The sequence below is a fragment of the Argopecten irradians genome, chromosome 15 (assembly GCF_041381155.1).
Source record: "Argopecten irradians isolate NY chromosome 15, Ai_NY, whole genome shotgun sequence".
Taxonomy (NCBI): Eukaryota; Metazoa; Mollusca; class Bivalvia; order Pectinida; family Pectinidae; genus Argopecten; species Argopecten irradians.
Window position 1 is genome coordinate 10022167 of NC_091148.1, and position 27874 is coordinate 10050040.

At 34.6% G+C, this 27874-nt stretch overlaps 2 protein-coding genes across 4 annotated transcripts; both read right to left on the reverse strand.

Moving 5' to 3' along the window:
- Positions 1–5888: 5888 nt before the first annotated feature.
- On the reverse strand, positions 5889–18029 carry LOC138309142 (uncharacterized). 3 transcript variants are annotated; one of them, XM_069250292.1, is made up of 7 exons: positions 17914–18029; positions 14918–14929; positions 11326–11356; positions 10148–10291; positions 9393–9566; positions 8836–8916; positions 5889–7841 (listed from the first exon to the last, which is right to left on the reverse strand). In XM_069250292.1, exons 1-7 carry the CDS (start codon positions 17953–17955, stop codon positions 7810–7812), a joined length of 516 nt encoding a protein of 171 aa, XP_069106393.1. In that variant the 5' UTR covers positions 17956–18029; the 3' UTR covers positions 5889–7809. The 3 variants fall into 3 exon arrangements, with proteins under 3 accessions (XP_069106393.1, XP_069106394.1, XP_069106395.1); XM_069250293.1 differs by lacking the exon at positions 14918–14929 and having other exon boundaries at positions 17914–18025; XM_069250294.1 differs by lacking the exons at positions 14918–14929; positions 17914–18029 and adding an exon at positions 12681–13160.
- A 2120-nt stretch (positions 18030–20149) lies between these two features.
- Positions 20150–27598, reverse strand: LOC138309136 (solute carrier family 13 member 2-like; the record flags this gene model as incomplete). The annotated part of the gene is given in 3 exon segments (XM_069250286.1): positions 20150–21743; positions 23457–23594; positions 27437–27598. Coding segments are annotated over 3 exon segments (501 nt in total), but the record flags the coding sequence as incomplete, so codon positions are not given.
- Positions 27599–27874: the final 276 nt, after the last annotated feature.

Consider the following 27874-nt stretch of genomic DNA (forward strand, 5'->3'; position numbering starts at 1 on the left):
CACATGTGATAAACTTATCATATATGTTACATGTATGTATCAGACTGTCTCGTGATACCTGTTTGCTAAGATAACTGCTATCACCACTAAACTAAATGCCCTACTTCAACTAATGAACGATAATTTGATATAGTCTCATTTTGATTTATATTTCTCGACCTTGTCCTTATTCGAGCGAATCTTCGTAAAGGTTTTGCCGATACAAATCCGAAATATCACAATAGATTATATTTTTCTTTTATATATTTAACCCACTATCATCAGATGGTGGGCTATTCAAATGGCCTGTTGTCAGTCGTCCGTCAACTGTTCGACTCCCTATATAAATATAAATAAAGTAATCGCTAAGTCAAATAACCAGGAAGAGTAGTTAGGCATGAAAAGGCGATATTCAACAGACAACTTCATACAAACCTAAGTTGAGCTTAATACAATGTACCGCGTTAGTTATATATTTGGTTTGGTTTAGTAGTAGCTCCTATTAATTACCAGGGTCTAATAGGCACGTTCCAGATATGATGGTGTAGAAAATCTGGAGTACCCGGAGAAAAAGCACTGAGCACTGACCAACGGTCAGTACCCGGCAACTGCAACACATAGGACTTTCACTCACAACCAAGAAATGGAAGGTTTGTAATATTACATGTATGTCGGGACATCTTAAAAAATCGGCCATCGGCCATGATTTAACCAAACCACCGGATATTTTATGTTTATTGATGGACTATTTTATGTGATGGCGAAATCCTGGTTCTTACTTCTGTATCGCTGTTATTGTAGTATGAAAGAATGAAAGTGAGGGAACCAGGCGTTCCGGAGGATCAAGACATTTCTACTGCATTGACGACTTTTGCTACTGTGAATAGGATATATCAAACAACATTTTCTTTGTCAATGTGGAGACTTTCATTTCAATCCCAGTTATTTTTAGCCTAGACAAATATTACCTCTTCTGAATAATTACACAAGCAGTGAACATCTATGTCATTGAAATATCCTACCAAATGATATAATCGATATTGTAATATCGGGGTATACGGTATAACCGGTGATTGGAATACCGGGGTATCCTGTTTAACCGGTTATTGTAGTACCGGGGTATACTGTATAACCAGTAATTGCAATATCGGGGTATATATTGTATATCCGGTTTTTGTAATACCGGTTTATACGGTATAACCGGTTTTTGTAATACCGGGGTATACGATTAAACCGGTTATTGTAATACAGGGGTATACCTTATAACCGGTTATTGTGATACCGAGGTATACTGTATAACCGATTATCGTAATATCGGGGTATACAGTATAACCGGTTATCTTAATATCGGAGTATACAGTATAACCGGTTACTATAATTCCGGGGTAAACGGTACAACTCGCTATTGAAATATCAAGGTATACTGTACAACCGGTTATTGTAATACCGGGGTATACTGTATAACCGGTTATTGTAATACCGGGGTATACCGAGTAACCGTAATATCGGGATTACCGTTAAATCAGTTATTTTAATCTAGAAGTATACTGTATAACCAGTTATTGTAATACCGGGGTATACTGTATATCCGATTTTGTATTACGGGGGTTTACTGTTTAACCGATAATGGTAAAACCGGGGTATACTGTATAACCGGTTAATGGAATACCGGTGTATAGAGTATAATCGGTTATTGTGTAATCCGGGGTATACGGTATAACCGGTTATTATGATACCGAGGTACACTGTATAACTGGTTATTGCAATATCAGAGTTAAGTACATTACATGACAATTACCAGAATGCGATTGGATCACAGCCATGGTCTATTTTGCGATAGTTCCCTGTTCTCCTTGACTACGGGAGACTATACCTGACTACGGCAACTATACCAAAGTATAGTCCCCCTGAAATGAGTACACGACCAAATATATGACGTCATAATGAATGTCATGTGACGTACTAAATCTATCATGACCCTTTCCCTCGGGAACAGTTCTCCTATAGTGTAGTCTGGAGAGATTTAGGTTCCTACTCTTTGACTCGGGGACTATACCTCGCCTGATAACACAATAGGAAAACAGTTCCCTCTGGAAAGGTTCATGATAGAATATTACTGTATAACCGGTTATTGTAATACCGGGGTATACTGTATAACCGGTTATTGTAATACCGGGGGAGGGTACTGTATAACCGATAATAGTAATACCGGTAACTGTAAATGCGGGGAATACGGTATAACCAATATTGTATTACCGGGGGTACTGTATAACCGAATATATTGTATTTCGTACCGGGTATACGGTATAACCGATAATGTGATACCAGGGTATATGGTATTACCGGTTATTGTTATACCGGGGTATATTGTATAATCGGTTAATGAAATACCAGGGAATACAGAATAACCGATATTGCAATACCAGGGTTTATTGTTTAACCGGTTATTGTAACACCGGGGCATACTGTATAATCGATTATTGTAATACCGTGGTATGCTGTATTACTGTGTATTGTAATACCGGGGTATACGTTATAACCGACATTGTATTACCGGGTAAAATATTGTATAACCGATAATGGTAATAGCGGGTTATAAGGTATAACCCGTTATTGTAATTCCGGGGTATACGATTTAACCGGTTATTGTAATATCGGTGTACACTGTATACCGGTTGTTGTAATACCAGGTATACTGTATATTCGGTTAATGAAATACCAGGGAATACACTATAACCGCTTATTGTAATACCGTGGTAAACAGTATAACCGGTTATTGTTATTCCGGGGGTATACGGTATAACCGGTTATTGTCATTCCAGCGTATACAGTATAATCGATTATGATAATACCGGGGTATACAGTATAACCGGTTAATGAAATACCAGGGTATACTGTAAAACAGGTTATTGTAATACCAGGGTATATTGTATAACCGGTTATTGTAATTCCGGGGTATATTTTATATCAGATTATTGTAATACCAGGGTATACGGTTTAACCGATATTGTATTACCGGTGTATACTGTAACCAATTATTGTAATACCGGGGTAAATATTATAACCGGTTATTGTTTTTCCGGGGTATACGGTATAACCGGTAGTTGTAATACCGGCGTATACAGTATAACCGATTACTGTAATTCTAGGGTAAAACGGTAGAACTCGTTATTGTTATTCCTGTGTATACTGTAAAACAGGTTATTGTAATACCAGGGTGTACTGTATAACCGGTTATTGTGATACCGAGGTATACTGTATAACCGGTTATTGTAATACCGGGGTATACTGTATAACCGATAATTGTTATACCGTAGTATACTGTTTAACCGGTTATAGTAATACTATGGTATACTGTGTAACCGGTTAATGAAATACCGGGGTATACAGTATAACCGGTTACTGTATTTCCGAGGAATACGGTATAACCGGTTTTGTAATACCGGGGTATACTGTATAACCGATTAACGAAATACCGGGGTATACAGTATAACCGGTTACTGTAAATCCGGGGTAAACGGTATAACTCGTTATTGTTATTCCGGTGTATACTGTAAAACAGGTTATTCTAATACCAAGGTGTACTGTATAACCGGTTATTGTAACACCGAGGTATATTGCTAACCGGTTATTTAATATCGGGGTTTATCATATAATCGGTTACGATAATAAAGGGGCTAGTATATAACCGGTTACTGTACTACCGGGGTATACGGTATAACCGATATTGTATAACCGGGGAGGGGGGTACTGAATAATCGATAATACCGGGGTTTACATTAAAAGCGGTTATTGTTACACCGGTATACACTGTATTTCGGAAAATTGTCATACCAGTGTTTACCTTATAACCGATATTATATTACCGGTGTATACTGTATAACCGATAATTGTAATACCGGGGTATACGGTATAACCGGTTAATGTAATACCGGGGTATAATGTATAGACGATATTGGAATGCCGTGGTATATGGTATAACCGGTTACTGTAAATCCGGAGTATACTGTATAATAGGTTAATGAAATAACAGGGAATACAGAATAACCCATATTGCAATACTGGGGTATACTGTTTAACCGGTTATTGTAATATCGGGGTATACTGTATAACCGTTTATTGTAAAACCGGGATATATTGTATAACCGATATTGTAATACCAAGTTTTATTAAATAATCGGTTATTATAATACTGTGGTATACTGTATAACCGTTTATTGTAATTCCGGTGTATACTGTATAAACGGTTACTGTAATACTGGGATATACGGTATAACCGGTTATTGCAATACCAGGGTGTACTGTATAACCAATTATTGTATTACCGGGGTATACTGTATATTCGGCTGATAAAGTGCCAAGGTATACACTATAACCGGTTACTGTATTTGTGGGGAATACGGTATAACAGGTTATTGTAATACCGGGGTATACAGTATAACCGGTTACTATTATTCCGGGGTATACGGTATAATCGGTTATTGTCATACCGTCGTACATACCGGCGTATACGGTATAATCGGTTAATGAAATACCAGGGTATATAGTATAACCGGTTATTGTAATACCGAGGTATACTATATAACCGGTTATTGTAATACCGAGGTATACTTTATAACCGGTTATTGTAATACCAGGGTATACATATATGTACTGTATATATAACCGGTTAGAGTGTGTGCAGTAAATAATTTGACGAGAAAAGATGAAGTTATTTGAAAATTTTGATTTTTAATTTCAATAACATTTGGACGTTTGATCAATACAAATGATAGCAACCTGTCCTTAAACAATATTAATATACACTGCAGAGGCAATCCCAGTTATTATTGTCCTAGATAGTGACATCCGAGATAAACTTATCTTTTCTGTCACACATGTACCAGGCTGTTACATGATACTTGATCGACCTGTTATCATCTATACTTACCGGGAATTGATAACAGTAACGTGACTCTACCCAAATTGGTACACTTTTTGGAGATTTTAAAATTTTCTAACTTGTGCTTGAATTAAGATTTTTCTCTTGACATTCAAAAAATCTAATTGCACGATTGTTTACTTGTCAGTAGTGCATACATTTTTAAATAGAAGGCTTTGACGCATACCCGTTCTAGCCCTGTGTTTCAGTAGGTTTGAGTACCCTAAATGGTACACCTCCTAAATTGTAATTGGTTAACAAATGTTTAGACATGATAAAAAGGTTTGAATTCATTTCAGGAAAGTTCAATCATTTTTTTGTTTATTAAAGTCTTGTCAAAAATAACAATTGTTTCAATCTAATTAAAATTCGATGTTCATTATCTTTTTTCTAGATTTTTTTAGAGTGAAGGCAAGATTGAGAAGATCTCCTAGCTTATAGACTCTCGGTCGATGATTGATTGTAACCACGTCTGTCCCATTCAGCGCCAAGTGGTAGTGCCGTCCTTATGCGGTGTTTGTATATTACTTGCGGGAAGGTATTGATTGTGGCATCACGTGTTTGCAGAGAATACGTCGCGAATTTCGCTCACAAAGGTTACATAATGACGTCACAATGGACACTTACCCGCAAAAACGTCAGTGGTGTAGAAAGACAACAACGTCCATCATTACTAATAGAGTACCGACTGGTATGCATACTGTAAAAAGTGTTAGGAACCCATAGAGTTGTCAAACTAGACAATATCACAGAAACTCGAAATTTTCGTATTTACAAATCATAAAAGTTGATTTGATACACTTATTGTTTTCATAATGTTTAGAAATTCAGAATTATCATTTTAGCATTTGTCTTATAATACAAACTGTTTTTTCCTTTTTATTTCATTGATGACGTCATCAATTGGCTGGATGCGTTATTATTTGTATATTGATGCATATCATTCTATTAAACGTTGAAAACGTAATAATGAGGCATACACTATTGGTCTGTTTGTTATGCTTCATTTTATTTGTTTTATATTAAATATGCAACGTTAATAAATATATAATGGATGTTAAGTTCTTTCAATAAACATGAAAATGCGTATTTTATTATACATCTAGCTTGAATGTCACTTAATCAGACTTTATACGGATAAAATGTTAGATATTTGAACACTTTCATGTACGATTTTTAATCGCACTGACCCTAAGAACAGAAGATAACGCGCACGGTATCTTAATCCAACTAGGTTGACACACTCGCACACAACAAGTACATCGTTTTTAAAACCTAATGGCACACTAGTACCCGAAAAAGCAGTAACTCACGCTTCATACCAGACACTTAACTCGCGTACTCAACATCTTCCTATTAAAATGTGCTAATACGACTAATTCACGTACCACATGATATCCGATACCATCTGTACGGGGCTAGTATCTCTGGTGGTGATGGAACGTAACTCTTTGTAATCTTGATGATGTTAGCGCAGGGTATCATCATTTGACGTCATTCAATCACTATTAGAAATAAAAGTTCCGCACAAACGTTATCAAATATCACGTGGTACGTGAATTAGTCCCATGTTCCACTTTACACATTACCTGTGTGTTGTTATGATATGATTATGATCCATATTAAATCTAACTTGTGGGACCGACATTTCGTCACTTTCTCACAGCCAAACCTGGTCAAAACGTGTTCTTATTCTGAATCAAGGTAACGTATTCCGTCTTTGCATATTACAGAGTTAGCTCCCTTGCGGGTAGGTATCGATTGTTACGTCATTGTTTTGTGAGTGCAATTCACGTCATTTTCTCCGAAACGTATGACGTTACGCTCGCAAACACATGACGTCACAACCAATATCTACACGCAAATACAAATAACTCTGTAATATGCAAATTCGGAATACAGATTAAAAACTTAATTAATGCACTATCGTCTTAATAACACGACAAAAAACTTAATAAATAACTCCAGGTCCTGTCATCTAAAAAGTGGGTATCACTAAGGTCGAATAAGAACAAAAACTCATATCTCATACTTTTTGGTAATCTTACATAGTATTAACCTCACATTTTGCCTTGAACTCGACATACGGATCAAAGTTCATGATAACCCGCCTTATCCTTTTATATCACTACACACTCACTCTAGAAAGCATAGTTCGAGATAAACGTGATTATTATTCATGCTCATTCATTAAATACTCTCACACAGGAATAACTCACAAATGCGTTTTGTTTTGAACACGACATACCGATTAGATTTCATGATAAATCGCGCAATCTGTTCAAATCCAGTCACATTCACTATTTAAAAGCCTAGTTCAAGTACTCACGCTTACTAACGCTTACTCGCGCTTACTCACGCTTACTCACGCTTACTCATGCTTATTCAAGCTTACTTACGTTTTGCGAGACAATTTCAACCGCATTACGCACTGATCACAATGTAACTTTATCTTCACATCCCATATAACCAATCAGCCTTGCTTTATAATATATGGTCATGCGAATCATGTGATTCGAATGGGCTTAGCTGATTGGATAATCACACTCTAAAAGCGTTTATTGGCATGGTAAACATAATGTAATAACGGCGTTTTCAGCTTTGTCATGGTCCATAGTAGTCGCTAAACCTGCCTATATTATTAGACTTTTTTGCTAAATATATTAAGGGTGGAAGCGTAATAATATAGGCAGGTTTAGCGGACTAGGTCCATAAGCTCCATCACAACATGGTAATTCTAATGCTTTCTAACCCATCCGGGTATTTCTGGATCCTGTTGTCTTCTGGTATCACATGCTGACTCGCACTCTATTTGCTATTTTGAAATATAACACATTTTTGTCATACCATCCGATAACGCACGTAGCTGCTTTTGTTAAGTATAGTTGACAACAGCTTCATCTGTTTACCTAGAGATTTGGAGCCATGTGTTTCACGAATTCTGAAAAAGAAGTTTAGAGATAATAAAAAACAAGAAATAAGCATTTGCAGAACATGATTGCGTCACATGAAATCTTTAAAGGCCTACAGTCTTTCCGAATTTTTTTTTGTTTAAAAAAACCAATTTCAACATCAGAGAATAAATAATGCTGTCCTAAGATGAGGTTACAACACCGAATTAACAATGAATATTCATTTCGCTGTTTGCCGTCTGACGCAGTAAAATGTATAGTCAACTAACGTGCGGTAATTAGGACGACGGCGGAAAACATCAAGACGCGTTTCATATATAAATTATTATTAACATTTAATTTATCGCAATTTAACTTTTCAGAAGGTAATTATGATGATAATGTTGTATTAAAGGTAAGCTAATAACTCATGCGATTCTACAAAATTATCAATATCGTTATACATTCCCATTTTATTAAATTTTGAAGTTGTCCTTCAACATTTTTAATTCAAACCGATAAAGGCTCTGTTATAGTAACGTCGAATTTTTGCCCACGAACCAATCTAACAGAACACTTAGGTGAGGCCGTCCTTGAATGAACTTTAATTTGCATATTACACAGTTATCTGCCCTTGCGGGTAGGTATTGATAGTATGTGGTATATGTTTGCGAACGTAACGTCATACATTTTGGAGAATATGACGTGAATTACACTCACAAAATAATGACGTTACAATCGATACCTACCCGCAAGGGAGCTAACTCTGTAATATGCAAAATAAAACTAAACTCATTGTCAGCAAGTGTTATTAACGAGGTCAGATCACTGATGTCGGTCAGTATAAACAGCGTGTTTATTGCCAGAGAATTATTTATGTAGACTTGCCGGAGTAACATGTCTTGTCCGGTCAAGAGGTATTTACTAATCCACCAGAATATAATAGGGATTAAGACGCATTATTTCTATCGCATTATTGAACACAAATATGTTTTCTTTAATTTTACCAATTCTTTTCATGTGATTTATCATGTATTATTATACCTTGGTAGCTGATCCGGCCATCGTTGTTAGTGTCCGACTCTCTTATTATTGCCTGAATTTCCGCTTCCGTTTTCTTATCACCTGTGAAAACCCATAAGATAAACTGTTAAGAAAAATATCAGAAATTTCATAACAAAGTAAATTAATAATATGTTCATTTTTTAAATATGATTTATATCTTAATACTATGAAATAACACAAACAAAAAAAAAAAAAAAAAAAAAAAAAAAAACATGTCATAAAAGCGCTTTGCAAGGTCCGTGGCATAAAATTTGATAAAGTTATAACATTTATTTAAAAAAAATATATCTATACCATACGCCAGTTTTTAACCCTTAAACGCAATGAGACAAATGGCTGTTAAAATAGCTGAGGCATCTTTGACGACAATGACATGGGTTTTTTTCATGACCATGGCAAAATATCTAGATATTTCCTTATAATCATTACGAAATTAGATTTTTTTTAAAACTGCATTCAATTGGAAATTATGGGAGTATGAATGCCAACTGGACAACTATAAAATCAAGATGAAACGATCTATAAATAGACCCTACCGACACGTGACGTGAATTCTGTAAGCTCCTCCTTGGTAATGTAACCGTCTTGATCGGCATCCAGAATTTGGAACGCTGCCAACATTTCTTGATCCGTCTCATCCGGGAGGGACTGTAGGAAGCCGCTCTTGGTGATAAAATCCTCAAATTCTTCGTAGTCAACTGTGCCATTATCTGCAACATCAAATCATTCGCTGAAACCTTGTGGGCTGGCTGGTTATGCAGAACATGCTATTGTAAATATCCCTAAAATCAGTTACCTTGTGTCGCATGCTCTATTCAATTGTGTATTTTGGAAAACCACGCTTTTAGGGACGCTTTTAGAACCTCAGAATCAACCCAAAATTAGATTAATGGAAATCACATTCTGGGCACAATATTTCGTGAAGGGGTGGATGTTTCGGAGGCTGCTGATTGGGTATTCATGGCGGATCAGTTCCAAATGTTTAATTGGTGGGTTGGACAATACATGTAGATGTAAAATATGTAAAGAAATTTTGAAATTTTTTGAAAAAGTATATTTCTGACAGGGGGAGGTAATGAAGATTGGAATTTTATGAAAATTTTGGACAATGTGGTGGAGATGTTGTCCCGTGAAAATAGCGATTTGACCATTTTCCGTAAATTTGACATTTACTTTGCGAGTTTTTACCGATTTTTAATTATTTCGTATACTTTAAAATTTTCACAAAGTAAATTGTAATACAATATCTACAAACGTCATGCTTTAAAAATAAACACAGAGTTAAATTTACCGTCAGCATCTAGCCTCTTGATGACGTCATCAACTATCTTCTTGTTGGTCGACATTCCAAGATTGTCAAGGACATTTGCTATTTCGTCTGTTGATATTTTACCATCGTGATCGATATCAAAAAGCTGAAATGTTTCCTTGATTTCTAAAACGTCAAAAACATATGCACCTTAATACAAATCTGAAAAAAAGTATTAAAGATATTTTACAAACTTAAAAGTTTTGTTGTTTAATTACTTATTCTCAAACAATAATATAAACACAGTCGTAAGCAGGTTCAAGGAGGTTGAATAGAATGTTGAACGATTTAACTTTCCTTATTTAATCCATCATATGATAAAGCAATAGCTAGATACTAGGATCGCGTATTACCCTATCTGTTTATAACGCTTATCAAGGAGGATGTATAAAATGTTGAATTATTTAACTTTCTTTAATTTCAATTGATTAGATGATAAAGCGATGGCTAGCTATCAGGTCCGAGTATTACTCAATCTGATTATAATGCTTATCCTTATTAAGACTTTACTAAACGGAATAATTTTAATGATTTGTATTTCAATTGAGGCAAGTATTCTTCCTCCGACAGCTATTTTGAAAGCAAAATATTTGTTGCGTAAAACCATCATTACTTTGACTGTGCAGTTTAAAAAGTGTTATTTGGAAAAAGGGATAAAAAGTATATGTACTTATTAATGGTGGTTAAAGATCCAGATTCTTATTATCACTTTACATTGTGGAGTTATTTTAATAATCTGGGTCTAGTTGTTAAAAAGATGATTAGTTTACTCAAAGTTTGACGACAATGTTAAAACCAAGATAAAATAATTTCGGGTTATACAATTTTTACAATTTTTATAAGACTTCTAAGAGCTCTATTCTTTACTTACTTGATGAGTTTAGTGAAGATATACTCACAAATTTTGCAGTAAATGAGAAATGAAAATTTCACTAATCATGTTATTGATTGCGTCATTCATGCTTTTAACAGCCATGGTCATGTCCTCACTAATCATGTGATTAAGCTAACCATGCTTTAAACATCCAGGGCCATGTGCCTTAATCAAATCTAGAATTCCTCCTCGAGCAGATATTTCAAAAAGTGCGTAAAACCATCATTACTCTGATTTAATTATAAATAGTGATGTAAATGATGATAACAATAATTAATAATCTTACCGTTGCGTATTTCGTCCGTTATATTTCCAGACTGAAAAGACAAAAGAAGAACACGATTATTGTTTGCATAAGTGGAAGTTGCTGTTTCTACGTAGTCTACTCCTTAGTGAAATCAGATCATCCAGGAACAATGACGAGATCAGTACATAATTTACCGTTATTAACGGGATATGGGACATTGAAGATGACACTTGTAGACTGATAACAATAGTAAGTACCGTTTATACTTCACGACTATGCTGAATTAGCCTACAAAAATGTCTGGCATATATATATATATATAGTTGGTATAATTTAGCCCTATAAAAATGTCTGGTATAGCTTGTTTAATTTTCATTTTAATTGGCATATATATATATATATAGTTGGTATACTTTTCAAGCTCAAGTTTCGTGTTTATCTGCACGAGATCTCGGTTAAGTCAAATGATTTATCACATAACTGGCTCGTCTAGCTTTGTCATAAAGCCATGTCATAAATATCGTAAGGCACATGTGTAATAACACTATTATGACGTCATAGGTAGTTTTGATGTCATAATCTATATATGACGTTGCATGATTTATTACTTAGCTGATTTATTAAAGATACCAAGAACTTTTTTCAATTAATTATTTTTAATATTTTTATCTTTAATTAAAATAAGAAGCTTAAACTTTTCAATGGTGGTAAAGGTGTAAAGTAAGTAACTTTTGTACCTGAAAAAAGACATTAATTCGTTTTTGATTGAGAACAAATACCATTCGTCGACGGTAGAGTATCTTTAAATCATATTTTGTTACTAAATCGCAATGTTAGTGAAAAGGGTTTAATTTGATATACAGAAGATCTTTCTTTGGAATGTTATTTCAAGAAATATTGAAGATAGAAATTAGAAGGACTGAATACAGACATACAATGTATAATTTAGACAGAATCTATAATGCATTTCAAATAAGCCTATTTATATTAGCCATAAGTCCAGTTTTGATAAAAATAAAAAGTTCGCTTTAACATATTTCATAATGTTCAGACTTTGCTTATCAGCGAATAAAAATCAAAACTTAAAAAAAAAGAAACCATCGCTTACACGGTAGTAACAACTTCCTAGTTTATATACTTCTATCAATGTGTATATTTATATATCCATACATGTATAATATAATCTAATTTAAAAGAAGTTTAGATATTGTAATACTTAACTGATATTCTTAAAGATGATTTTTAATCAACTGATAAATAAAATGACATTTATATATATATATAAACAAAACAAAACGACAACAACAGCACCAAAAAACCAACAACAACAAAACAAAAAACAAGATATTATCATATATAAACATTCGACATTATGACATTTAAGAATAACCTACCTCGTCAAAATGACAATAATCGATCATAAAGATAGATGTCATTGTAGTCCGGAGAATATTCCTAACCGATTTATTAATTTGTTTTCTCTTAAATGGCTAGTGGCATTCGACCACTAATATTTATATATACAGTCGCCCTTAGGCTAACCTCACAAACATCTGATCGCATTAGTTTTAATACCCAGTGACGTCATCGGTTAATCCTGTAATTCAATAACCAAATATGTTAATGTACAACAATTCCCATATATGGTAGTAATTTTTTTTCTGGATTTTTCTTCTTTAAGAAATCAGATTTGACTCTTGGGCTTGAAGCACATGTCTATTTGTCATATGTTTTGACTCTTCAAATTTCTGAAATTTCAGACTTCTTTTTTTTTCTTAAAACATAAACATAAGACTAGCTTGAGCTTCCAGCGATTAAATCTTGTTATTTTAACAGTAATCATGCATTTATATTCATATAGACCAGGTAGATATAAACACTTACGTACTGTAAATAATCTCAATCCGATAATCCTGCTGAGTTTAGTGCATATAGGGCAATTAATGAATTATCTTAAGTAGATGTTATGAAATGGGACGATGTTTCACCATTTGGGGCGTCGTAATGACCGCTCTTCAAAAACTGCAAGTCATGGCTCTTAGAGGTCATGACGTTTGGCATCAATGTCATCTTGCTTTAAGTCTGTTTTAGTTTTAGTCGATAGTTTTTAGGTAGGGCTCCAACGATGCAACCAACGCACGATACGATTTGTATCAAGATACAATGCATGTGATACCACTAATATAACACATTCCTGATGCACATTTTCAGCTGAAAAATGCAAGGCCAGAATAAAGAACAACTTGACTTGCTGTACTTTGTGTATTCATGGTCATAAATCATAAAAAGAAGTATAGTTATGAATTATTGATGGTAATGAAGTAATTTGCATGAAGATTTTTAGAGTGAACAATATCTTAAATAAATGTTTGCATGGTACATGTATCATAAGAACATTTTTTTTATTTCATTTTGAACAACTTTTTAAAAGAAATAAAAACATTCAGTGTATCACTGGGACTCATTTACTTATCACGTTATATCCGATAACGTTTGTGCGGGACTATTGTTCCTATTGGTGATGGAATTACATCAAATATCCCGCGCTAACGTCATTTTAGCGGAGGGGATTACAATGAGTTACGTTCCATCACTACTTGAAATACAAGTCCCGCACAAACGTTATCGAGTATCACGTGGTACGTGAATGAATCCCATCTACATCACTATTTATGGTAAACGTACCATGTGTTGAGTTCACACGTGTGTATTTGAGATCGCATTGAGAGCTATCAGAGTAATCTCCCCTTCATTCACAAGCAGACGACACCTGACTGAGTGTCATTATATTCAGTAGACAGTAAAAGTTACAGTAGGTTAGACAGCAAGAAATTATTGAAAGGAAGGTAAGACATTTTCATAATTAGTTTTTCTGCATCACTTAAATTATAAACACTTTGAAAATGTCTTAATTAAATACACAGCTAAAGCAGTTATCGAAAATTGCGGACATGTTGAAACAAAGTCAAGTTAAGATTAGTTAACATTTTTGGTGTATTTATTTTCAATGTTTGCTTCCATGTCGTTTGATCCCATTTCAATTTATTTGAAATAAAATTTCGTTGAAATTGAATTCCGTGAATGATTTCCATTGATTGACCATCGCTCTTTATTTTTAGCTATTTATATCAAATATTGTATACTGTAAACAAGCTTTCTTTCGCGTGCGATTTATTTTCATATATAAATCTCATTGACATGAACCACAGAAAATTGTCCATTCAAATTCAACTTTCTGCGATCTCGGTTTTTATACACATGTTTCAATATGAATTAATTAGTAATCCAATTTTGGAAAGGATTTGTATAGACTTCGCTTGTTGTCCGACCCATATGACAATACTTTATTAATTTATAATGTATTTGTAGTTCTATATTCAATAAAATATTTTGAAATGAAATATGAAATAATTTAACTAGATGGATACTTTTTTACTGGATTTAGAAACTCGCAAAATACCAGCAAATTATATACATAGATAGTTAATGATTAATTTGAGAAAATGAAGAAAATAATGAAAGGTACATATTTTAATAATTATAATAGAGTATTATATTCCATGAGTATTATTATCAGAAATATGTTTCAGAGACCAATCCTGATTGACAGAAATATCATGAAACACTCTACCTGTTCTTCAATCTGAAATGATGAAGTCCATCATAATTAAATAAGCTTGTTATATTTGTTTATCATATCATTTATAAATAATTATGATTATATATATATATATATATCGATGATCATACTGACGAATCGTTAAAAACCGGTGTCTGTATCATGTATATTCCGTAATAGGTTGTTTTCTTTTCATCATGTCGCTTATTTGGTGATGAAATATTTCGGGAAGTTCCATCGTTTGACGGCTATAAAAAGTTTATATATCAAGACTTTCAGCTGAAAAAGACATTGCAGAAAAATCTCGAATTTTTCAACTAGTTTTGGTTGTTGGAAATATGTTGTCTTTGTTCATACCTAGACATCTTCGCTAGCCAATGGTTCTGATTACATTATACTCCACTGTTTTGGCTGGCGAACATGATAGTTAGCTATAAATAACTTTAAAGAACTGGAAATACTTCCTCTTACAACGTGTCTGACATTACAGCGCGGATATTTTGAAAGAAATAAAACTCAGATGCACACGCATTCAATACCAAACCGGAAGTGCCGCCATTTGCGCAATAAGTTACAGATAAACGGTTTCGAAATCATACAATTCGATATCTTCCGAGGGGAAATAAATTGGACGTTAAGTTTGCATGGAGATAAATACATGTGACGTTATAAGCCATGTAAACAAATAAATCACATACACAAGAATACAACGATCCAGTTAAGCTAGGTCGGCGTCCCAGCATAAAAATGAATAGTCCAGTTGTTATGAATAAAAGCACATTAATCAAATAAAGTACAAAGTCTGCTGCACGAAGAAAATAGTCAGGTAATTTAGGTCGTTCTGAATAAAAATATTTTATTACCTTGCAGCTTATGATTATGTTTCGGCTTTAAGTTTGCTTGTTTTATTTTGTTTGTTTGTTGTTTTGTTTTTGTTTTTTACCTATGTTTCTTTGTTTGCTTAATTGTTTGTTTACTGCTATTAACAGTAGCCGGCGTCATTTAAAGACCGGGGGCGGTGAGGTGGAGGGAAACCGGAGTACCGAATAAAAACCATCGACGTATACGCTCAGTACGTTTACACACTGTACAATAGGTCTAAACATATGTATTTTCGAATATATGAATTTTCGGGTCCTTGTGGCACCGGTTGTTGAAAGGAACATGAACTTATAAACATAATCCGTGTCTTTAATTCTATAATGCTCTGTATTAATGTATTGACTTGGGTACTTGACGGTATGGGAGGAATAGTGAAACGCCATGATAAGTCAGAAACCCGATACAAAGTGATTTTTGTATAAATATTTACAGCCGAAGTCAATACACGTATCAGTTAGCGCATTCAAGTGCTTTGGTGTATCGAGACCTTTAAAATCTCGAGTATTAATTAATGTCTGCTTGAGGCTTTGCCTTTTTTTGTGAAATGAAAACAAAACGTAATCCCATTAAGATACGGTATGGCGTGTGTTTATAACGCGGTATGAAAAGGCATTCATATCTTTCAGACTTAGTCTATAGGTTTAAACCTACTTAGGCTTTGACATTTAACTACACGTATCACCTAACCCACATGGTCACCTCTAGTACATGTATTATATCTCTGCTAAATCACTGCATTATATAGCGTGAACAGGTTTATTTTGCATTGGGTGTATTTTTGCAGCTTTCTGAGAAACATGAATGTTTTATTTTGATGAGTTTAATTTTGGCGGTTTTCTTTTTCCAATATTTTACTGAATCTCAAGTTTTTGATGAATTTAAATTTGGCATTTTCTTGTGTCGTTGTGTCATTGTTTGGGCACGAACCCTGGATCTATCTTCCAATTCTTCACACTTTATTTATTAAATGACCAACCGAAATCCATTCTCTGTTTTCTTTTCTCTAGTTGGAAGTAACGGCTTTTATTCTAGTTGACGTAATGACGCTGAACCCAACTTTAAACTATAATTTCAGTGTAAATATTATATACTGCCTTCAAAATATTCTATTCCCTGGGCGCGTTGGTTAAGAGTCGAACTAGCAACTCCGAGGTGGAGGGTGAGTGAAAACACATCATACTAGTAGATCTTGAACTTGAATTTTGGTTAAACCAATAGTATAATGGTACCAATTATATTAAATGTACGCGAGAATTATATGTACAGGACTGTAGATACCACTTTCTGTCGATCAAAGAAAAATCGCGAAAGTTAATATTCGCGAATAATACTTACACAAGGGGTGACCATATAGCAGGGAATTTCTTTTGCGTAGATTTATTTTCTCGAATTTCACCTGCCGCACTAACGAACATCATTGAGCTACAACTCTTTTTAATCTTCGCTTTGGAAGATATTCGTCACGTGCTTCCTTTTTACATGGCGAAATCACAAAATTTAGTATCGGTAACAGAAAGTTGGTCTGCAGTATAATAATTTACTAAATACCCGATATTTATATTATTTGTAGACGATAGATATTGTCGCCTAATATGACCTTTATTTATAGAACAATTATCTAGTTTTTATATGATCACTGGACCATATATAAATAATTGAGTCTCGCGATTTTAATTAAAGAGAATTAAACCCACGTACTTTCTCGACATGTGTTCAATATAATTATGCAGATTTTATTCAAGCGATGATTACACATTTAAATTGTACTTGTAGACACCGAATTACAGAGAACATGCAATTAACTTAATTACAGAGAAAAATGCAGTTAACTGAACAAAGTATGTATTATAGAGTCATTATCTTACGGTCCAGTCGATTTTGTGTATTCTTTTCACGGGTGTAACGCTGTAGTAAAAACTTCTGGCAATTATAAAGTGAGTTCTAGTGCAATACTTATATTGTTCGGTAGATTAATATTGTTATACTGTAGTAAACAGTTCACGATATAGACATGGAACCGAAAATGACAGATATTAAACATTAAAGTGAACTAAAACGACATCCAAAAGTATGTTTTCTATATGTTGATCGGCTCATAAAAGAATAAAACTTAATAAATACCTTACCTGAATCGCCAGAGAAGTTCTCCGTTTTCTTTGGGCGTCCATGTTTGTGCGTTAGACAAGCAAGGTGTAAGATGACGTAGGTAAGAGGTGTACTTAACCACAGGTAAATACGTATATATCTACCGGTAAATAGCCGTGATTTAAGAGCCCTTGACGAAAGATAATACCCCTCCATTGTATACAATTTGTTCATTTAAACTGGAAGACGCTTTCACGTTAAATAACGACATAAAATAATACAACCCCATAGAAAAAAATCTCGACACCGTGTGCTCGATAAGGTAAATTCCGATTTATGGTCCCAAGGTGAAAGCAATGCAAAATATAGTGTAAAGGTATCGAGTGTTTAGAAAATACCTCGACAGATTTGATTCGTAGTGAATGAAATATAAGGCTATAAATGATAGAATGTAAACATATTAAAAGTTAAATAGTTTAAAAAATATAAATATAATTGTGAAGATATTTTACATAGAATAATAATCAAATTTGATTAATAGTATTTGATTCAAAGCTGAGGAAATATAATGCTATATTGATAGAATGTATTCATATTTAAAGCTAGATAGTTCACAAACATCACAATATTTTACACGGAGTAATTATAAAATGTGTTTAATAATATTTGATCCCTATTTAAGTGATTTATTTTCAGTAATGAATGAGTAGAATGTAATACATATCAAAAAGATTAAATAGTTTACATAAACAATATTTCATTGGTAAAGATATAAAGGGTATATTTTCACATATAGAATTAACAATCAATTTGATTAATAGTACTTCAATGTATTCAACAGCTGAGGAAAATATAATGCTATTTTGATAAAAATAGTTTTAATACTTCAAAGTTAAATAGTTCCACAAATAGCGGATTAGTTTCTACCATGGGAATAAATAATCCAAATTTGATCTAATGGTATTTGAAATTCAAAGTAAAAATGTAAAATATAATAGATTCCTACAATGATGATAAATGCTTCAAAAGAGTTTAAATAATTCATCAAATACAGTAAATATAATTGTACGGATATAAAGGAATTATATATTCGAACCGTAACAATGAAATTCGATTGATAGTGATACAGTTAATCCATTACAGTGTATACGGAGTAATGAGACGTATTGTCTATTAATACAAACAATAATAACAATTTAAGCTATTTTTCTCAAGGGTTTTTATGCGAGGTTTTGGAGGCAACCTTGCTATGAATTTAAAAAAACTAATCAGGTATGTATAGGTATGCTATCATATTTCAAAACGATGTAAAAGATATTTTCGATTTTAGTTTTACCTTTAAAATTTAGAGATCAGCAAAAATGGGAATGGAGCGACTGAAAGATTTAACGTAGCGATTTTTTTCACACTTGAGTGTTTTATGCGAATTTTGGAGGCAACCTGCTATGAATTTAAAAAACCAAACAATAGTTAAAAAAGATATTTCAGTTTTGATATTACCTTTAAATTTAAAATATCAGTAAAAAGGGAGTGGAGCAATTGAAAATTTTAACGTTGCGAGTTTTATACAATTTTACAGGCAATCTGGTAAGAATTAAAAAAAAAACTCATGCTATATATACATGTACTATCATATATCGAACATTAAAAGATGTTTCGCTTTTGATATGTGCCTTTCAAGTTTAAAGGAAGTGGGACGACTGGTTTGCACATTTCAGTCTAATGTGACATTAACGTGTTAATTTGAAGAAACTTTGAGTATGACTACATTGTGCTTCTAGGCATGTAATCAACAAAATATAATCTGCCCAGTATCCTGTGATTTCGCTCGTGTAAAATTTTTGCTTATGTAATATAATTTACAGCGATTTTCATTGGCTATGGATGGAATTGATTGTGAAGTCATAAAAGAAACAATGATGTGACGTCAGAGTAGTAACACAATGGCAGCTTTCGCTTGATTTGTGTAACACAGTTTGATGTTGAAATTCTTCGAAATGTAAGTTGTTGTTGTTGTTGTTAAAACAAAGCTAAAATTTGAGTTCATTTCATATGATATGTTGTGAAACAAGTCTCAAAAATTAATTTTTTGCTTACAAAAGTTCACAAAAATAAAAAGTTTTAAGACTCGTTTCATTAATTCTCTTATGACATGAACACACATGTAAGATAATATTAATATGTCTAGTGCTAAGACTCCAAAGCACTATTTTGACTCAAAATAAACTATTTCAAAGTTTCATTGATAACAAAACACGAAGTCATTCCATACGCATGACGAATATTTTTAATGATGAAATGATATTCAAGTAAAATGAAGCAAAAAAAGATAAGCCATATGATTCTGCCATTTAGAACAATCACTGTTCTTCAGGTTTGATGGATGATAAACACAATCTAATTTTCTCAACTTAGCGGTATTCCTTTTTTATTAACTTATTTTTCATATAGGACTCACGGGAATATTTTTTCCGCTTAAGTCACCATCCCTCTCCGTTCCTTTATTTCCCCTTACCTCCTTCCTCTCTCTCATCCCCCCATCCTTTTTATCAATAATAATACAAAACAATGCAATTTCTAGTGTATGAGATGAGATAGAATTAAACCAGAATGAAAAAATAGAGATAATCAATTTACATGTATATGTGGCATATCAAGTTTTTGATGTCCGAGAAACATGAAACTTCTGTATACATACTCATAGTGAGATGTAATGGTTGCACGAATTTAGAATTCGATAAGATGTCAATAACCCCTTAGGACGCTAAAAATTAATAACGCTCGTTCAAGTTCACGTACAGAAGTGAAATTTAACTTTAATAAAAAAAAGTCATTCCGATCAATTAGGAGTTGTTTTCCTTCATTCAGGATATAACAAAGAGATCTACATCTGCATTTAGAACTATAATAGCATCCTCGATATTCCATGGCTTTATATCCACCCAGGACTTTCTCATAGTAAAATTGAAGGCACCAGTAGACACAGGTAATTTGATCTTTTCATATTCATAAAAAGTACACGGTACACTCTGGTTGACGGTGTTGCTTGAAATTGGGCGTCGCACCCTCTGTAATACACAAAATTAGATTGTGTAATATTCAAAGGAAGTATTTGAAGACATGTGATTAGTCAGTTACTTTCTTCTCAACTGCCTCCAGTTTTACTATCAAATAGTCCAGGGCTGATATTACGCCAGTTATAGTAACCCCTCGAGTATCGAGGATGCTATGATAAGTATCGACATTCCATATCTTTGAAGAATTCCTTAGCTTTCATTCTTCCATAGGAAAGCATTACAAACGTTTAGGAAAGCATGAAAGCTCCTAACTAGAGATATTTTCCTTAACTTGTGTAATCTTTTTCAATGAAGAATAATAGGTTAATTAAGGAATTCTTAAATATTAAGGAATGGGGATGAGACTTTGCCTTAAATGTAGATTGGTGGATACATCAGTACATTACAGTGAACCCTCAATAATCCGGACACCTCCGATCCAAGCTTAAATCGTCCGGATAAGGAATTTCCGAAGTGGCGAATTCTGTGTTCATAATCAATATGTAATATTACGGTCATCCTTTCCACATTTTTACATTTTCATCCGGACTGCGAGCTTTCCGGACTAAAGGCTTCCAGATTATCGTTGGTCCACTGTATTATATTCTCGTTATTTATGTCATTATGAAATTGTCTGTAAATGTAGCATTCAGCGTAGAATTATTTGCTATTGTCTCCCCACACGATGAAGCTACAGTGGAGTTGAGGAAAATGTCGGGTGTTGTTCCAAGATCAAATATGGCACTTCCCCACGTATTGATGGCGCCCGTTAGAACCAGAACGGCCAGGATGTTCATCACGAATCCCGTGAGAGCCTGAAACAAGAGAACAAGAATTACAGAGAATTTAAAACGATTTTACAATATTACGAACAAGAATTAAAGCGAATTACAATATTAGATAAGTTGCATCGAAAATAAGTTACTAATATTGACGTCATCCTCGATATTCCATTGGTTATCATAACTGCCGCTATATCCACCAATAAACTCATAGTTAAACTGAACACAACTGGAAAAAACTGACCAATCACATGGCTGCAGAGACTTTCTTTGAAGATTACAGAGAGAAAAAACACACAACATCACAATCATACAGTCAAACACAATGTAACGTTATTAAGTTCGCAGAGCCTTTAGTTTTATTGTATGTAGTCCAGGGATGGGTATAACTACAGTGATAGTAACCCCTGATATATATAAGATGTTTAGTTTTTGATAAGGCTGGGCAAACTGAACAACTGTGATGGTACAGATGGGACATTGACACAAAACGCTCTAAACGGTCTTTTCGGTTTCAACAACTACTGTATTTCGGATACAAATCACGCCATCTTGCAGAATCAGCCATGTAGCAAGACCGCTTGAATCAGAAGGATGTTCGGTGTGTTACAAGCACTGACTATTCGAAGTAATATTAAACGAATTGAGGGAAACAGACTTTAGCATCTGATCCGGATTCGGACGCCATCTTCCTGATAAAGCATGGTCACATGTGTGCTTGCATCTGTTATGGCTAATTACATTGTTGGCAAAATGTATGTCGTCGCTTGGCTGCGAGGTAGAACACAGACCATCTTCTTTTCATGTCATAACTTTATTCACTCATCTATTAGAGAGCTCCACATAAGGGGAGACAACACATATGAACTAAAAACTCTGAACAGTAGACAAAGGGAGACACATATCGCGATACAATTACATTTACACACGTGGATGGTTCTACAAATAAATATATATATTATATATATAACACATCCGTTAATTAGATTTCGGTGTAGAACAAGCATTCTTGGTAAAAGTATTCTGAATAAGGATTTTCTAGAAATCAATCAGGCATTTTAATTAAATTTGGTTCCATTTACAGATGGAACAAATATATCTGTAGAAGTATACCATGTTAGAGACACCACTTTTATATTTCTTATTTAATTTAGATCACCATCGTGCAACATTAATAATCAGACAACTGAACATACTAAAATGCGGGATGACAGTACATACTAAAAGCGGAATGAAAACGGACCATAGAAAAACATAGAAACATATTAGATTAAGTTCAATATTTTCTTTGCCTTTTCTCTGAACTTAGCAATCTCTGCATAAAACCCTTTTTAATTTGTTGGAAGCAAAAGTATAATTAAAACTGTTCGTCTGCACTAGACCTGGCTACCTTGCACTAACACAAGCTCACACATTATAAAATGACTTTCAACAGAACAAATAAAATTGCTAAACAATATCACCATAGCATTGTTTAATTTCCATATTCTGTCCAATCAAAGAGTTAAGCTTCCGCGTAGCCCACCTAGCTTTTTGGGAAGCTAATACTACTCTAGCATTTAATGCCCGCAAGGGAGGTAACTGCAATATCCAATGACGAAATAAGACGTTAAGAGAAAATAATGTTAATACTAATACTGAAAGATCGCGACATACTCCGATCGATTATATATGCTAGATTTGACTGTGTTATTTATAAAACACTTCTTCTCCAAAAGTATTATGGGAAAAATAATAGTGACTTACCATATCCGGAATGGTCACGTATCCGGTAGAAAACACAATGGCGTTAGGAGGGGTTGCTACGGGTAACATGAAGGCGAAGGAACAGGCCAGGGCAGTCGATATCATCAGGTACAGTGGATGTAAACCTACAGTGATGGCCTGTAGTTATAAAGAGACATTATCAGTAGATGTAGAGAAAGTATGGGTAGATATAGAGAAAGTACGAGTAGATATAAAGAGAGAGTATGGGTAGATATAGAGAAAGTAAGAGTAGATATATAGAGAAAATATGGGTAGATATAAAGAGAAAGTACAAGTAGATATAAAGAGAAAGTATGGGTAGATATAAAGAAAGAAAGTATGACTAGATATAAAGAGAAAAGTAGAAAGTATGGTAGATATAAAGAGAAAGTATGAGTAGATATATAGAGAAAGTACGAGTAGATATAAAGAGAAAGTATGAGTAGATCTATAGAGAAACTATTATAGTTAGATCCTGTGAATAGTAAGAGAAAGTATGAGTAAGAAACATATAAAGAGACAAGCCGAAAAAATTCAATTTCGATTGAACTCGCACTTCGACCTGTTGTGAGAGTTATATATCTTTTCCCTCAATCTCTGCATGACACTGCGTAAACGTTTTTGATTTTTGGCATATCATCAGGACGTCAGAGAAATTCAAGCTACACTTCGTGACTGCCTCAACGGAATTGATGGTGCTAGGAACATCAGTGACGACATCATCATTTTTGGGAAAGACCAAGAGTCACATGACAAACGTTTGCGCAGTGTCATGCAGAGATTGAGGGAAAAGAATATAACTCTCAACAGGTCGAAGTGCGAGTTCAATAAAAGCGAAATTGAAATTTTTCGGCTATGTCTTCTCAAGTAAAGGCATCTCAGCAGACCCAAAAAAAGTGGAAGCTATCCTCAACGCTGAATCACCAAGTAATGAAGCAGAAGTTCGTAGTCTCCTTGGACTCGCAAATTATGTCTCAAGATTTATACCTAACTTTGCGACAATCCACCGCTCCTCTACGCGCACTTACCCACAAATAACAGTAAAATGGAATTGGGGAAAGGCAGAGGAAGAATCTTTGGAAATGTTGATAGGAGAAACTAATATGTGAGGCCATGACCTATTTTGATCCAAAGAAGGATACCAAGATATTTGTTGATGCAAGTCCCGTAGGACCTAGGGAGCCATATTAACCCAGGATAACAAGGTCATACAGTATGCAAGCAAAGCATTGACTGACGTGGAGAAAAGGTATTCACAGACAGAAAAAGAAGGCCCTAGCGATTGTATGGGGATGCGAGCATTTCCATCTCTACCTCCTTGGCTCACCGTTTGTGCTGGGTTACTGATCACAAACCTCTTGAGGTGATTTTCAATAACGCCAGCAGCAAGCCTCCTGCTCGTATTGAAAGGTGGAGACTAAGACTACAACCATATGATTTCAAAGTAGAATATAGGCCAGGAAAAGATAATCCTGCAGACTAATGTCGCGACACCCCACAGACACATTCAAAACGCAGCTCGACTCACTCAAAGGTTGCTGAGGAATATCTTAATTTCATTGTGAACCATGCAGTGCCAAGGGCAATGACTATGAAAGAAATTGCTGAGGCAACTAGCAAGGATGATACTATCCAGGAAGTGATTGAGAAAATTGTGTTCTGGCAGATGGAAAGAAGATTTTCGGAACTCTGCTGCAAGACAATTTGTGAGGGTGCGCGTGAGGAACTCACCGTTACTTCTACATGTCATGGAAGTATAACTGTGCTACACCAGTCGCGAATAGTAATTCCAACAACACTTCAGCAACGTGTAATTGACATTGCTCATTTGAAGGTCACCAAGGAGTGGTAAAAACCTAAACAACTCCTAAGAGAGAAAGTTTGGTTTCCAGGAATTAACGACATGGTAGAAAATCTATGTAAATCATGTATTCCCTGTCTAGCCAGTACCCCATGTGAACAAACGCGAACCGTTTAAACATGACGTCACTACCTGCAAGTCCGTGGACACACGTTTCTCAGCCGATTTCAGTGGACCGTATCCAAGCGGTGAATATCTACTGGTAATCATAGATGACTATTCACGTTTCCCTATTGTCGAAATAATTGGATCGACGTCAGCAAGGTGTGTCATTCCAAAATTTGACAAAGTTTTCTCAGAGTATGGAATACCAGAGTGTTTGAAAACCGACAATGGACCGCCTTTTACAAAGTGATGAATTTTAAAACATATGCACAGAACACTGGTTTTTACCATCATCGTATAACACCACTATGGCCAAGGGCAAACGGTGAAGCTGAACGTTTTATGCGCACAATAGGAAAGGCGATCAAAGCTGCACGAACTGAAGGACGCAACTGGAAGCAGGAGATGTACAAATTTCTCCGAAATTACCGCGCTACGCCGCATTCTTCAACAGGGATTTCTCCCGCACAGGCACTGTTTCGGAAGAAAGATGCGAACTAAGCTTCCAGAGCTAGCGACAAAGCTACCAAAGGCTTTAGAGACATTCGTCTTCATGATGAACAATCAAAACAAAAGATGAAACTGTATGCTGATCAAAGAGCAAGTCACTCAAAGATAGAACCCGGAGACCACGTACTAGTGAAAACAAAGCGAGAAAACAAATTTTCTACGCCATATGAGATCCTACTCCATATGAGGTAGTAAACAAAAAGGATACACAAATCACTGCACGGAGAGGTACTGGTAATGAACATAGGATCACAAGGAATTCGTCTTTCTTTAAGAAAATTGAAGGAGGAAGAGGAGTTATTGCTGTTCCGGAGGATTTGGATACAAATCAGAACATGGATGAAATGTTTGAGAACAACAGACTTGATGATGAACATGCTGAGCCAGGCTGAAGATGTAAAATCTAAGACACAAATTGACATTCCCAGGCGTTCCCAAAGACGTAGATTTCAGCCGCAGCACATGAAAGACTTTATTACTAATTGATAATGGTTTTGTAGTATATAGGGACCAGGTAAATACTCCAGCACGAGGCAGAATAATCCTCGGTATTTACCTATAGGCGGGTAGAATACCTAAGCCTATTAGAGTTTAGAATTTAGAGTTAGTTTTTACAGTTTTAGTTTATTTGTGTTTTTTGCTACAATTCGGTGTTTAAAGTGTTAGAGACTGAGTTCAAGTGACATTTACCTGTTATAGTGATTCTATATAGTTTTCAGTAGTTATATTTCAGGTACATGTGTATATTTAAGTTCAAGATAATTTGAGAACTTTCAAGTGACATTTCAAGTGAAAATTTAGTCATAATTCGTAAAGTCAATTAATGTCCATCCTGTTCGTTATAGTTTCTAATATAGAAAAAGGAGGGATGTAATGTCCGTATCCGGATTACCCGTCACCGGCACCCCGATCCTCAGAATATAACTATTATAATGTTACAAATCCGGGCATGTATCGCGGCTTCCTGTGAATACAGTAATGGACGACAGCATGGTTCGTTGGTCTCATTTATAAACAACAGTAAGAACATGCCACAAGTATGAGTAGATATAAAGAGAAAGTATGAGTAGAAATAGAGAAAGTATGAGTAGATATAAAGAGAAAGTATGAGTAGATATATAGAGAAAGTACGAGTAGATATAAAGAGAAAGTATGAGTAGATCTATAGAGAAAGTAAGAGTAGATATAGAGAGAAAGTATGAGTACATATAAAGAGAAAGTATGAGTAGATATAAAGAGAAAGTATGAGTAGAATAACAGAGAAAGTATGAGTAGAAATATAGAGTAAGAGAAAATATGGTAGAAATAAAGAGAAAGTATGAGTAGATATAAAAGAGAAAGTATGAGTAGATATAAAGAGAAAGGGTAATAGGAGATAGTAGTATGAGTATTAGATATAGACATTGAGTAAACTGGTTAATGTAGCGCAATGCAATCATAGAAATTTGCAAATTATCTTATAAATATAGGTAGTAACATGTTGTTTTAACATGACGTTACGTACCAACTCGAACATGATAGGCATGAGGAGGGAGGCGGTGGCGGTATTACTTGTGATTTCTGTAGCCCCGGCTACTGTCAGACACAGGATCAGATTCATCAACCAGGGATCGAGGCTTCTTAGTACTCCTAGCTCACATCCCACCGACCGGGACAGTCCAGAGGTCTTTAACGGAAGAAAATCTCCAGAGTAAGTTACTGGGTACAATATGTCATTTATGCTTAGCAACACACAAGTGTGGAATATTTATTTTATTATTGAAATGTCCTATTAACAACCATTCTTATTAAAATATAAATCTGTATAGCCACTCCGTTAAGTAGAAGATCTGACTACATCTCATAAGGGGTCATGTTCAGAAGACCTTCTAGATGTACCACGTGAATTTTGTGTGTGTGTACTTCAAACTCAAATGCATTGTGTCTCAGAAATACATGTAAA

Coding starts and splice junctions, on each gene's coding strand:
- LOC138309142 (XM_069250292.1), bottom strand. CDS start 17,955: ATGGACGCCCAAAGAAAACGGAGAACTTCTCTGGCGATTCAG. Junction 9,567..10,147: donor CAAGAGGCTAGATGCTGACG/GTAAATTTAACT, acceptor TTGATGTTGCAG/ATAATGGCACAGTTGACTAC. Junction 8,917..9,392: donor AGAATTCACGTCACGTGTCG/GTAGGGTCTATT, acceptor GGGTTTTCACAG/GTGATAAGAAAACGGAAGCG.